Source organism: Denticeps clupeoides, chromosome 15 (genome assembly GCF_900700375.1).
Source record: "Denticeps clupeoides chromosome 15, fDenClu1.1, whole genome shotgun sequence".
Taxonomy (NCBI): Eukaryota; Metazoa; Chordata; class Actinopteri; order Clupeiformes; family Denticipitidae; genus Denticeps; species Denticeps clupeoides.
Window position 1 is genome coordinate 15,926,525 of NC_041721.1, and position 13,753 is coordinate 15,940,277.

Below are 13,753 nucleotides of genomic sequence, written 5' to 3' on the forward strand. Positions count from 1 at the left end.
GACAGCACAGTTTAACAGAGAAAGGCCTTGTTATTCTTAGAACCAACGCCACAAATGTGTAAAAGAAAAGGCTGCTTCTGTACTTTGAGAGGAGTCCAAATGACTAATCTTCTTAATTCCATTTTCCATGTTGTCGAGCTGAACGACTCCCCAGCAAGAAACAAGTCTGGGATCAGGTTCACAAGGGCAGCATTCCTCCAGACTGTTTAGAGGAGCGTTTCTTCTCGCAGCGCTGTATCGTCTTCGGCTTTAATAACTTGACCTCAGTTCGTGGCAGAGCATGTTCACGCGCCCTTATCAGAGCCTGTCAAACTGCTAGTGGAACAAGCAGAAAGTGGCTGTAGGGAAACAAATTTGTCGAGACCATTTGGATCGTATCGGCCATTGATACACAAATGTACTTTTATATTGTTCTTGGGAAATAATAAGGTCTTTCATCCAATAGGTATTAATCATTTAATTTAAAATCTAACATTTAAGAAAATTGGGACATGATGAATTTATGAAAGAAAAAAAAAAGAAAAAAAAATCCTCCGTATGGCATGATCAAATAAAACAGGGAAATCTGGATCTAACCACTGTTGTCTTCCTATAGCCAATTTAAGTAGCAGTTTAAACAATTTAGAAGTGTTCCGTAATGTCACTGTGTCAAATGTGTATAAGGCCGTAGCAGACTGTGACTGGACGTCCCTCGACCTCATTGGGTCTGACCTCGCTGGTAAATATGCACTCAGTAGGAACTCGCTTTTCTCTCCCGTAATTGAACGCAAACACTCCCTGGCAAAAGGAGGCGTGAAGTGGCGCCCAGTTTTAATCTCGGCGTAATAGAAAAAACATGCACCGATGAGATTGGGGGGGATAAGAAGCCATCGCAAGAAGCAAGCAGGTCATTTTGGCCAAATGCCCTGATGATTTAATTGAAACGATGAGCAAACCGGTCCAATATGCGTCCAGAATATTTAAAAATGTTCCTTTTGAAACAGACCTCATTTCCCCTCCATTTTCCATCATCTCCAGTATGATGCCTGATGGCCAGAGCTGAATGAGACTGTCCCGTCCCAGCCTCCCCTTCACCCCGCTGTGGCAGCTGATGTCAGCGAACACGGATCCTTCTTTGCAGGCACCGAACATATGATTGGAAAATAAAATTGCCGGGGCGATTAAATGTGGGCAGGTGGTTTTGCTGCAGTATTAGACCGTGTGTGTGTGTGTGTGTGTGTGTCCGTCCTGCTGTGACCCTGGTAAGCCTGTGCTCACTTCTCTCAGCTTCGATTGGCGACAGGGAGAGAATAAAAAGCACAAAAATGAAAATGAGGCTAATGAAGTGGTACAGTGATGCAGTAGTTTTGCACAGCTTTATTTAGCCATCTGCAGTCATACACGTACAGCATGCATAGTCGGTCAGAGTGGGTAGTTTTACACCTTTTCCTCTGAACACACAGACCCGTCGGTTAGATTGTAGGCACAATTTCACACGGTCGCTAGTGAGAACATCAACAATGCGGACAGCATCAACTGCCAGATCAGAGCGAACTCACTCGCCGGGCTACAAACTGCACATAGTTTCAGTGCATGGCAGTGAATTCATTTAATGTTGTGTAATCTACCAATACTTAAAAAAGCATATAAACAATTGTGGTATTTAATCATGTAAGTGCATAATTTGCAATAATTCCAGCTCGATATACATACAGTAGCTTATAAAAATTGAGGAATCCATGCAGCTAAAAGTTTGGCATGGTGTATTTAAAAAAAACAGTGTTTTTACAATTACAATTAATTATATAACCCATTTGTCAGTAAATTAGAATTACCAGGTAAAAAAACTTAAACATTGTATTAACATCCTGAGGTTCTTTTTCTTTGGAGGAATATTAAAATTGTATACTAATGCATCTCAAAAATATACCATGAAAAAGGTTATTTAATACAAAACCGTAAACTATTTTAAATTCATATGTAAATATATATTTAATGATAATTATATATATACATATATATATATATATGTGTGTGTGTGTGTGTGTTGAATATGAATGATAGAAAATCAGACTCAATAAACTCAAATTATAAACTCATATAAACTGAAATTATTAGAATATTACCAACAATCCCAAAAATCCCAATACAGAAACTTGATTTAAATAGTCTATAAAAGGTTGGAACAGAAGGGTTCGAAGGGCTAAATAAAATGACAAAAAACAAATAATATTAAATTTTCTGAGATGCAGCAGTGCACTTTACAAGACAGACAGAGACATGACATTATGTAGATTAGAAGAAACCCAGCATTAAATCCCCGAGGGTCCAGCTGTACAATGTTCACAGATATTTCAGTTCTGCAGGGAAGTCTCTCTGAGACTCTGGATGGTGCTCGACGAGGATATGACGATAACAACATTACATGCCAGGCAAGACCTACAGTAGCCTTTTGTTTGCACCATTTAAAAAGAATCTCTGTAGAAATGAAATGATCTTCATCGCTCTTATTAAAAAACATGAATCATGCTTTGAGGGCGTTTGACCATTTTGTGAGGAGCCTCAGTAAATCACATACTGAAGTAAAGGTTCTATGTAATCCAGGTTTTCGGGGAATGTAGAGTATGATTAAACCAGACATAATCATAGAGTGTAATCACCTCACCCCCACCATTGAATATTTTGAATCATGCACCCAGTCAGCCATCGGCTATAGTTTCTTCATAAAAAGAATCAAGTGAAGAGGCTATTATTGAAGGGTTCTTCATGTAAGTTTCTATTTCTAGATGCACAGTTGTTGAGGTTTTCTGAAAAGAAGGTTGTTTGAGGAAAATGGACTACAGGGAATGTGTAGCTCCACCCATATCGACGGAGCAGGGGGACCGATTGGTTTTAGTTGATTGATTTAATAATTTGGAGGTAGCTGATGTGTGACCCCTCCGGGTCTCTTTGCTTGAAATATGGAGGATTTTATTTTTTGTTAAAAAATAAAATGTAATTCTGCAAGAGCTACTGAGAAAACTGATTGGTCAGACTCGTTAGCTCAGCTAATGGCAGTGAGCAGTCAGAAGTAAGGGCTCACTGTAGCTTCCTGTCATCATCTGGCTTTCGGTGACCCCCTTCACCAAGTATGTGTGTGTGTGTGTGTGTGTGTGTGTGTGTGTATTTTTGGCAGAACCGCAAGTGTTAATCGAAATCTCACTCTCCTAGGTGGCAATGAGGAGCAATGACATTTCCTTTCGGCGCACCCCATCAGCACGAATCAAATCGATTCAGACCAGACGCTATGTTCGGCCGCCAATAATGTGAGCGGATGCTGATCACTGTCCTTTAGAAATGACGTCCACACACTCCGGAGGCCAAACTGGGCACAAATGAATGGACATAACAGACATCTGGGCAAAGTCTGGTCTTTAGGAAGAAGAAGAGTTTAATTAGCTCTTCTTTAAGGTTATGGCTCTGTCTCTCTTTAAAAGTTCCCATTATTCCCATCAATAATGCCCAATTCCACTCATCTAAAAAAATGGCTAAAACACATGTCTCTGGACAGCAAAGACAAATGGTGCTAAATGAGGATCCTATAAGATACCAGCCAGGATCAGGAGATGTAGTGAAGATTTTCTCCTGATTGGGTAGAATAATGGAAATAACCAATCTTAGCCCTGTGAAGGTGAAAGTTTTGTGTATTTTCTTGTAGTTAACCCAAAAACCGTAAAATGTCAAATTATTGGTGTTGCTTGTGTTTTCATCTGCCCAGAGGCGCATCATGGACACACATCGACCCTAAAACTCCATCGTCCATCACCATCTTTATGTCTAAGATTAATTTTCCATTCGTGTCAAAGGTCAAACCAAACACAGGAAGTAAACAAAACCCAGCTGTGATAATTGCGCTAAATATTTATAAGCAATTACAGCGATTAACACATTAATTTTGGCTGAGTGTGGAGACGTCCCTGGTGTGTTTAATGACAAAATATCAGTTTTGATTGGCTACTGTTAGTTGGTTTTGGTCTGTTTTACAATCCAAATTTTTTGGGGGGTTTCAGAAAAAATGTAAGCTAATAAAAAACAATTTTCTTTAATTGGAACCCGGCAAACTCACATGAAACACGAAGACAAGACTCAAAGGTACACAGTGAGGTTGCTCACCGCTGAGTCACTGGGGAACACCTGACAACATCTAGACACTTAAGTCATTTTCAGCTGACAGCACGGTAATGGGCTGCACTCAACTGAACCACGGTTCCCCGACGACAAGAGCACCTTATTCTCGGCCCGTCACAACAACGCTCCATTACGCGTATTACAACACGCCGGCCCATTTGTTTCACATTTACAGATGGGGCTGGCTCAAAAGATCCACATTTCAAAGGCTAATACAACTTCCAAATATGGCATGTAGTCATACGAACGTGGTATATTATATTGTATTTTCCATTTCTTGCAGTGCCAGTATTTAGCTACAAAACAACTGATGGTGACTATTGGCATAAGATAAAATATAAATAGTTATATACAATAATCCGGTACACTTAAATAGCTTTTAAACATTGAAAACCGTGAGAGATTAAACAGTATACAAAAATAAACACTATATTGCTCTAGTACACCAGGTGTGATAGGTATTGGTATTAAAAAAAAATTAAAATCCAGCAAAGGTCCTTGAGACGATTCTTTCTGATCTTTAGCGTCCAGTGTATATAAAATCTGAGAAAGAAAAACAACATGGAGTTACAGGCCACGGTAAAACACCAACTAAAAGTAAATATGACAGAGTCTGTGTCCTTTCAAAGTGAAGCCACGTCTTTCTCATCCACGTCTCCATTTGAGGCGAGGAAATGGGACGTGAAATTGAAATGCGGGCAAGCTAGACCTGTCTCACCACCACTTCACTTCATTTCAGAAATGAAGCGAGGCTGCACGTCTGTTGCCTGTTAATTTTAGAGCTCGCAGCTCTTCGGCTGACTGGACTTGTGAAATTTCTGAATCGTGATCGTGAGGGCGGGGCTCACCTCGGTAGTAGTCGGGGTTGAAGTTCTCGTAGATGGGGTACAGTGGGTTCTCCTGCTCGCAGCGCAGCTTCCGTGCCCTCAGGACGTCACGAACACACTGATGCAGGTAGGCATACTGGCACTGTGTTAAATGGGATAAATGGGAACAGTAATGTAAAATAGTAATTTAGTGGAATGGAAAATGTGACTAAATGTCACCAGTTTTGAATGAACCTTCAAACTGTGCAAACTGATATGCAAATAGAGAATATGTTTAAAAAATGTAGCTGCAATCATATGTTACCCAGAATAATGAAGGTATGGTTTCGAGTGGATTTAGAGATTATCAATTCACAATTTTTTGCATAATTTAGTAAATAAAGTGAAGTGATTATCACACATGATACACAGCAGCACAGCACACAGTGCACACAGTGAAATTTGTCCTCAGCATTTAACCCATCACCCTGAGTGAGCAGTGGGCAGCCATGACAGGTGCCCGGGGAGCAGTGTGTGGGGACGGTGTTTTGCTCAGTGGCACCTCAGTGGTACCTTGGCAGATCGGGATTCGAACCGGCAACCTACTGATTACGGGGCCGCTTCCTTAACCAGTAGGCCACCACTGCCCCTAAAGTAAAGTAAATTGTTGTTTCTGAATGGTAAAATGTGCCCACAACAGGGGCAGTGGTGGCCTAGCGTTTAAGAAAACGGACATGTAATCAGAAGGTTGCTGGTTCAAATCCAGATCCGCCTAAGGTGCCACTGAGGTGCCACTGAGCAAAGCACCGTCCCCACACACTGCTCCCCGGGCGCCTGTCATGGCTGCCCACTGCTCACCAAGGGGGATGGTTAAAAGCAGAGGACACATTTCTTTGTGTCGCCGTGTGCTGTGCTGCAGTGTTTCACAGTGACAATCACTTCAATTTCACTTTTGTTTATCAGCATTCAGTGAAACCATAAGCCAGTAACTATTCACACGTCTCTGGAGAGTCAGCTAATAAGTAAATATTGTCTTCAGTATTAATGAACTCTTCTAAAAGTTGGCACATTGTCCAATGGAAAGGATGGACTTTTTGCTTGGTCAACGTGTCTGTAATGATGACACAGCATCGCTTACTCAGAAGGCCCTGACCAGCATTGCCAATTCGCTGTGCCGATGCTGCAGGAAATGTGAAGCAGTGTAGTCACCTCGGTCTGCACCATGTGCGAGCGCTGCTGTCGGAGGTCGAAGACGCAGCCGTAAATGTCCACCGTCCCTCGGCTGTCCAGCTGCTGGAGGACCCTGTCCAGCACGATGAAGGTGCCTGTCCGTCCTACTCCGGCACTAAAACAGACAATCCTCAATATTTTGGAAATGTGTTCCCTCAGGCCAACTGGCGATGCAATATTCTCACCATATCGTCATATTCATCAGCATCACCCATCGTTTTCGTAGTATAAATGATGTACACTGAATTGGGGCTGAAAAGTTATTCACTTGCTCTATTTCACGATATTTGCTCATTTTTAAAAACACATTCGAACAGAAATGAGGGACCTCAAGCATTGTATTTGTTTTATTTTCACCGGCGCTCCATCATGTCTAGACGTTGACAAATCATCCCTCTTGTGCATAAAGAGAGCCGGACATAATGCGATTACGATGGAAACGCTCCATATGACTGGGACGAGCTGGCCGATGTCTATGCAGTGGCCTTTTATCCGGTGACACCGTGGCCTCCGAGAGGACAGATATCACAAGTGAAAAGAAGAAGTGTCCCTAGAGTAATGGCCTGGAATACATGCCATTTCAGCCTGCATCTCCTGGGCCCGAGACCCCCACATTTTTCATCATATTTTAGACAGAGAGGACAGCTTGAGAGAGATAGAGATCGAGACAGAGCCCGAGTCGGGTTTTACTTGCATTGTTTGAGCACTAAGGGACAATGGCAAGGTTTAAGTTTGATGTATTATATCTGGCTACCTCTGACAGCTTCACGGCCCCTCTGAGAATAGCCCTAAATACACTCTGATTAAGAATAAGACGCCTACTTTTGGCATAAGCCCTGTGCTTTGTGAAGCTTGTGGACCAGCTTCAGCCTCTTAGTTTTACGACCAGGTGAAAGCCGCAGCATCATATACATTTTTAAATCAAAGGAAAAGCAGTAGTCTCGTGCATGATTTGCATTTAGGACAGAGCAGCTAAAATCACTGGCACTAAGACCAGGAGTAACAAATCTTACATCTTTAGGTTTACCATGGTAAACCTAAACATCACCATGATGTTTTAATTAAGTTTACCCGAAGTTTAAAGCATAATTTGATAAATATGCTTGAATGATACACAAGCTGATATTCCAATCCATGAATTACACAACAGAACAGCATCGCTCAATGACAATTCTGGGGAAAACAAGTACGAAGAAAGGTGAAGAGCTAATGATGGCAAGGTCTGATCATTTATTTGTATTTTGACCACCAACATTTAATATAGCTGGGATATCAAGGATAGGGTGTTAACTTATTAACTTTCTGGGGCACTACCAAAATGATCCCAGGCCTGGTTAAATGCATGTTTAAGTAATAAATAAATAAACCAGGGCATGGGAAAAACACCAAAAGAACAGTAATTAAAAAAAATAATGAGGGAATCACACAGAGATGAAAATCAAATAACATTATCTGCCATCACTGTGGGAAAAGAGGCGTGTGCGGAGGAGTGCTCTCTCTCTACGGTGCCACACACCATGGATATGAAAAAGGGTTTCAATTTTTATCATTTTCTCTGCCTCCCCATTGTCACTATCTGTAGAAATGTGCCAGTGTCCACTGACAGCCTGACACATCAAAACCTTAATGACACGAAGCAGCCCACTCAAAACATTTGTTTTTATCGTATTTGCTGCCATCTACTGGTTTCCCCTTTTTGTCTAGACCCCCAGTGTAAGACAGCATCTCCTTTTTAAAATGTAGGGCTGGTTCATGTATTGTTTTGTTCATGACAACTTGCAAGATTACAGTCAGACAAGTCCATCTAGTGGTGCTTCCTTACACTTACACAGCCGTCTCTACGTGGACAGTTGAGGCTTGGTCTACTTATTGATCTGTTTATCTCCCCAATGGTGATGACTAGAGATCATCATTTGAATTTTAAATTTTTCAATTATCCATACATGAAAAAGGCATTGATCCCAAGCTGAACTGGAGATGAAAGTGTGTGTATGGGTGTCATGCCCATACCTGCAGTGCACTACTGTGGGCCCAGAGTTGGGGGCTCGGTCAACGTAGTCTCTCACTGTCCTCACAAACTGAATGAGAGACTGAGTGGTCTCAGGCACACCATGATCTGGCCAGATGGTGTAGTGAAAGTGCCGCACCATCCTTGGAAAGTTCATTTGACCATCCTGTGAAAAAAGGAAGTGAGAACCTGCATGAAAAAGCCACCCATGGCAGACGTATTTTAAGGAAATGTAGCGGTTGCTCACGTAGCAGATCTTGAACTCGCGAATGGTCCACTCCGGTAGCACAGACTCGGAGAGCATCTGGACCACCAGGTCACCATAATACAGCGGCTCGCGATTGAGGGGCCAGTACTGGTCGCACTTAACCTGGATAACACAGGGGCCACAATGTGAGCTTTCACATCTGCCTACTACACAGCATCAAAGGATGGGCGGTCCACTTAAGACTATCATCAGACACGCTACCACAGGCCATTTATCGCTTTAATGATCTGCCTTTGATATCTAGATGGTCTCTCTTTCTTCACTTTGTTCTCCTCTCGCTTTTATATTCTCTTTCAGACTGGAAGTCGCCAAGGCAACTAAAGGACAGTGACTCCACTCACCCGACCCTTCTCCATACACTGCGTAACCATGACTATGTTGTGCACATTTTGCTCCCACACCATCCTCCAGAAGTCCTCCTTCGTCCCTGGTAGGGGTCCCTGTGTGGCAATGTACTCGCGTCGGAAGTTATTACCCTGCAACAGAGGACCTGCTTAATTTGGTGGTTTTACATGTGGCAAACAGGACATATCTGCTGACCTAAATTTCTGAATGTTGAAAGAGTCAAGGACATGCAAGGAAGGTGCTCGTAGAGTTCAGGCAAGTGGTGCAAGAGCAGTGGCTAATGTCTACATTTTATCAGAGGGAGAAACGTGGCTCAGCGAAATATCCTCCTACGCCTCCACAGCATTGCAGAGCGGGACAACAAACACTACGCAGCAATGCGGAGGCTGGCCGTGCATGTGTTGGAGTATGTCAAACCCAGATCTCGCGGGAAAACCCACGTCCTTCGGCTTCATTCCTCCATTTCAAAGGCATATGTAACCAAAGACTGCATTTAATGGGGCCTTTAAGTGCGGTTAAAAAGGCCGACTGTCCAGCCTTGGGCTTCAGCCAGTTGTCAGGGTAGGCTGCATCGCAGTGGGGGAGATTTGTGTGTCTGGGCCATTAGGCAACGCCACAGTGGCAGTGTGTGTCTGCTAATGGGCGTAACATGAGTCACGGGCAGGTGTCCAGACGGATTCCGACCGAGCACTTGTTGGGTGAGTCACGTGCACACTGGCCAAATCAGCCACAGAGCCCACATACTCGCACATGAGTGAATTTTAACGTGTAAATGTGTACTAGCGTCATAACCACATATAAGGTTAAACATTTCAGTGACATAATTTGTGGATATTAACCAGCAAGGGCACGAACTGTGCTGACATGTTCTTTGACTCACGGGGATGTAGCTGGCATTGATGTAGTCGGAGCATGGGTCGTCTTCCAAGTAGGACAGCTTCACTCTGGTAGCATCGTCTGAAAGAGACACACAGACAGGTGGTCAGGCTCCCTGGGCGGGTGGGAGGCTTTGCTCAGAAAAGTCCTGCCCTTGTCTTACTGACAGCTGATGAACAAACCAAACCCTACAAGCCAGAAATGTGTCAGGGTAGAATGAAGTGCGATGAAAAAGTAGTTCTATATCATTTCCCCCCCTATAACCACATGGATCTAAACATAAATATCCATGCCTTTGGTCTACCTTAATATAGGCCGTCAAATTAGAACACATTACTGCAAAGGATGTGGCTAAATATATTATAAATTACCATAATTAAACTGACAGGCATGATTGACCATTACAGTCCTGAGCATCATTCGGAAAACTAAATCCACCACCACCAAAAAAAAATAAGCCGTCAAACAGATTAATTCCATTCCATTCTCCCTGCCCTTGGGGCTGACCGATTATGTTGTGATGCGGAGATTATTTGGTGCAATGGTGAGAGTTTGTTCATATTGTCTGCTCTATCCTATAAAGTAAGGAGAATTTTTTTTTAAATCCCATTGTATCCATATAAACTCTAGGAACTCCAAACGCATGCAATTAATATACTGTAAGATGTGTGAGTAATACTTCCTTAGATGTGCACAAAATGTGTATAAAAAGCCATACAGAGACTCACAGGGCAGTATGTTGTTGTATCGATTCTTGCCGCGGTTCTCTGGCACACGAGCCGTATCCAGGGGCTGGTTCCGCCCCACATCTTTCAGATCCTGAACGAAAACCGCAGTGTATAGTTTTCAGAAGCCAAACAGCCATGGAAGACCGGAATCGTAATTATAAACAACATTTCTCCTGCTCCAGTCCTCGGCTGAACTGCGCTAAATGCTGTAATGGAGGATGTGCTAAATGGTCAAGTTTGATGCCACTCAATTAGAGTGAATGCTGAGTTACGGTAACCTTTCAGGGCTATTAGAAATGTGGGTGTAGCTTAATGGAATTTGCGCAAGTGTGAGTTCCTCACCTCGAACTCTTCAGAGAGGAGGTAATTGGAGTCGGCCTGCAGTTTGGCCAGATGCGTCTCAAAGTGTGCTCCTTTAATGGGGCTGCGATGAAACACGGGGACACTGGGTTAAATGATCCGTACCAGGGCACAAACTCAACAAAAGCATCTGTGACCTGAAAAAGATGGGGATGCGGGTACATACCTCGCTACGCGCCGATTGCTGGAATAAAGAGCAGGAGAGTGTGCAATTAGATTTTGGTTTACATGTTTAAAAACGAATGCACACATCTTGTTACGCTCTCTGTTTTTGCTTTTTTCGGTGGTCAGAGATTTGTGTCCACCTTTCGTACAAATCTCATTACTCTTGCATTGATTAAAGTGACTCGGGAGAAAAACAGGGTTAGCATCACTTGGTAATAGCACCCAGCAGCACCTCACGTCTCTGTGGCAGTACCAGCGTGGATAAGATGATGAGACACTGGTTTCCATGACAATTTATTAACACTAGTCCAGCGAAGTCCAAATTTAGACCAAATCTAAATTCAGTTCCGTTGGATAAATTTAACATTTAATAAATATTCACATAAAGTGGAAGATTTCTATAAATCAAAACGGACAGTAAAAAGAGGTGTATGAGTGGCTGAGCTGCATATGAATTTGTATAATTGATATAGATCTAAATTACAGTCTGTCTGGATCTGGTCAATATTTCTGCCAGCCTTAATTCACACCAATGACCTGAAATAAAACTGAACCACAAGAATTTTGTTTTCTTGATTAATCTATTACTACATTCTTAAAAATAGACAAAGATGCATAATGGATTTATTTCATGGCAATTTATATTTTGTTGCTGGAAATGTTTTTACCTAATGACGGGAAAAACTAATCAGTTAGCAAGGTAATTGGTGCCATTTTTTAATAATCAGTTATAATTGTTCATATGATCTAGATGTTGCAGCCTTTTATAATGCAGACCCAGTGGACCGCTAGAGAATCTTCCACCAATTTTCAAATTTAGCTTTTTGGATGGCTCGTCACGTCTTCTTTTTATTTCTGCCTCATGTCTCAGTGACCACAGAAGCTCAGGATCAATCTTTGGTTTTCCACGAACACACCTGAGTAATAGGCTTGGCTGGTTTTAGCACCATGCTTTTGTTTCAGTGCTATTGAGCCGGTCAGGCTTGAAAATAATCAGATCGATTATTTCAGTGCCATATCACTACACATGCAGGCGCAGACATCCATATACATAGGAAGCTATTTTTAGAGTGTGACAACCCTATCGGCTCTATCTGGCATGGAGATTAACGTCCACTCAGAGTGTCGGTGACAATGAACATGACGATTCAAAGTTCTGTGAGAGATATCGTCCTTCCAGACACACACACACCTCATTGATGACATGGCTTCCTGTCCCTAGGTGCTAAAAAACTGTAATTTACTGTGTGAGTGGAAAGGACGTGGTGTTAGAGGTCGCCTGGGCACATTCTGAACAATGCCATTTTTCTGTAGTATATGCCAGATTCCGATTACCCCATGGGGCCACTTGTACCGAGGAGAGCAGTATCAAGTGACCACGGATCAATAGACTGTTCTTGTTTCAAATGAAGAATAATTGAATCACCGGCTCAAAATGAAAACATAAATTGGCAATAAAAAAACATTTGACATTTTCATTGAGCGACCAGGTAAACCCATAAATGCTCAGTATTCAGAGGCATTCTTACCTTCTGACACCCATATAGATCCCTGAGGAGGGCACTTCTTTCCACATGCTCATCCTAACCACAGGCCCCTCTTGTACAGCCCTAAATTCATTCAAATAAACACACGTCATGTGATGAGGAGAATGTGTCCATTCCTACACATAGACCTGAATTGCCAAACCATTAAACATTTTCCAGCCAATAAAAAAATTCATTCAGTCAACCTGCCAATAATTAGCCAGTCCGCGGGCACGTCATACAAAGCCCCCGGCTAATTAGTACACATTAAAAGACGCCCGGAGCATTCTCGCTGCACGTTCTACCGGCTGCACAACATCCTGGATTTAGCCTGACGGAGGTCCAGGCTATTAGCAATATCTAATTATCGAATACGAGGAATGTCTCTCGTTCCTCTGTCATGCAATTACGCGACTCTGATGCCCCATTCTTCCTTTTTGTTTAAACAGTGGGCTCTAATTATCCTTCGCTAATGCAAGGCAGAGAGGAAATGATGTTTGCGGCTCTCCGTGTTGCAGCTTTAGCAGCATCCTGTGTGTCTGTCCGTACGCTTGTTAGAAAGCATCGTGTCTATTTTAGAGACTGTGATGTCAAGCAAACAACATTTTCTTCTGCTAATGGCCATGTGAGCCAGGGTTGCTTTTTTGAGATAAAATTGATTGAAAGGGGATTGGAGGACGCCCGGAACAACGATGGCGGGGCATGCAAACTCCGCACACCCAAGGTCCAAGACGGGATTCAAACTCACAACCTTGGAGGTGTGAGGCCACGTCGCTAACCGCTATGCCACCATGCAGCCCTCACCTGAGGGATTACTAACGTTAACCCATGTTTCATGTCTATCGCTTGTCGTTAAACAAACTATTTGGACTACATTATATCTACATTTTTAAGCAATCGGTGAATTAGCTACACTGAGTTAGTGTAGCTAATCTACTTTACTAGCGATGTTGCTATGTGTGCTATTTAGTGCCGGCAGCTGTTCTATGCTGGTCATTTTTAGTAGCCTTAGCTACTTTTAGCTGGTTATAGTTGGTTTAAAACATAACCTTGGGCCAGTTTGGTGATCAAAGCTGCTGGTTTAAGTAGTTGGTCAACCAGCATAACCATCTTAAACAGCCTATGCTAGTGTCTGCTAGTTGTAACTAGTATGACCAATTTTACTGTTTGAAATCACACCTTAAACTGGTTGCATTAACTGGTCAGCCATCTGAACAATCTTTAGCTTCAGGCTGCTGTGTTAACTGCATGTGAAAACAACACGCTGTACAGTAATGTACAGTCTTAGTAGTGTA

The 13,753-nt window shown here is 42.6% G+C and overlaps 1 protein-coding gene across 1 annotated transcript in view; it reads right to left on the minus strand.

Annotated features, from left to right (window-relative positions):
- Positions 1-1,338: 1,338 nt before the first annotated feature.
- ptprb (protein tyrosine phosphatase receptor type b) overlaps positions 1,339-13,753 on the minus strand; it is a 38,274-nt gene continuing 25,859 nt past the window's right edge. Inside the window, exons 21-31 of the mRNA XM_028954463.1 lie at positions 12,462-12,542; positions 10,934-10,951; positions 10,750-10,831; positions 10,408-10,498; positions 9,684-9,760; positions 8,800-8,934; positions 8,438-8,560; positions 8,193-8,356; positions 6,162-6,297; positions 4,995-5,115; positions 1,339-4,689 (exon numbers count right to left, since the gene is read on the minus strand). Of these exons, the coding sequence (XP_028810296.1) occupies positions 4,667-4,689; positions 4,995-5,115; positions 6,162-6,297; positions 8,193-8,356; positions 8,438-8,560; positions 8,800-8,934; positions 9,684-9,760; positions 10,408-10,498; positions 10,750-10,831; positions 10,934-10,951; positions 12,462-12,542 (1,051 nt within the window). The 3' untranslated portion in view covers positions 1,339-4,666. The remainder of the gene's footprint in view (positions 4,690-4,994; positions 5,116-6,161; positions 6,298-8,192; positions 8,357-8,437; positions 8,561-8,799; positions 8,935-9,683; positions 9,761-10,407; positions 10,499-10,749; positions 10,832-10,933; positions 10,952-12,461; positions 12,543-13,753) is intronic.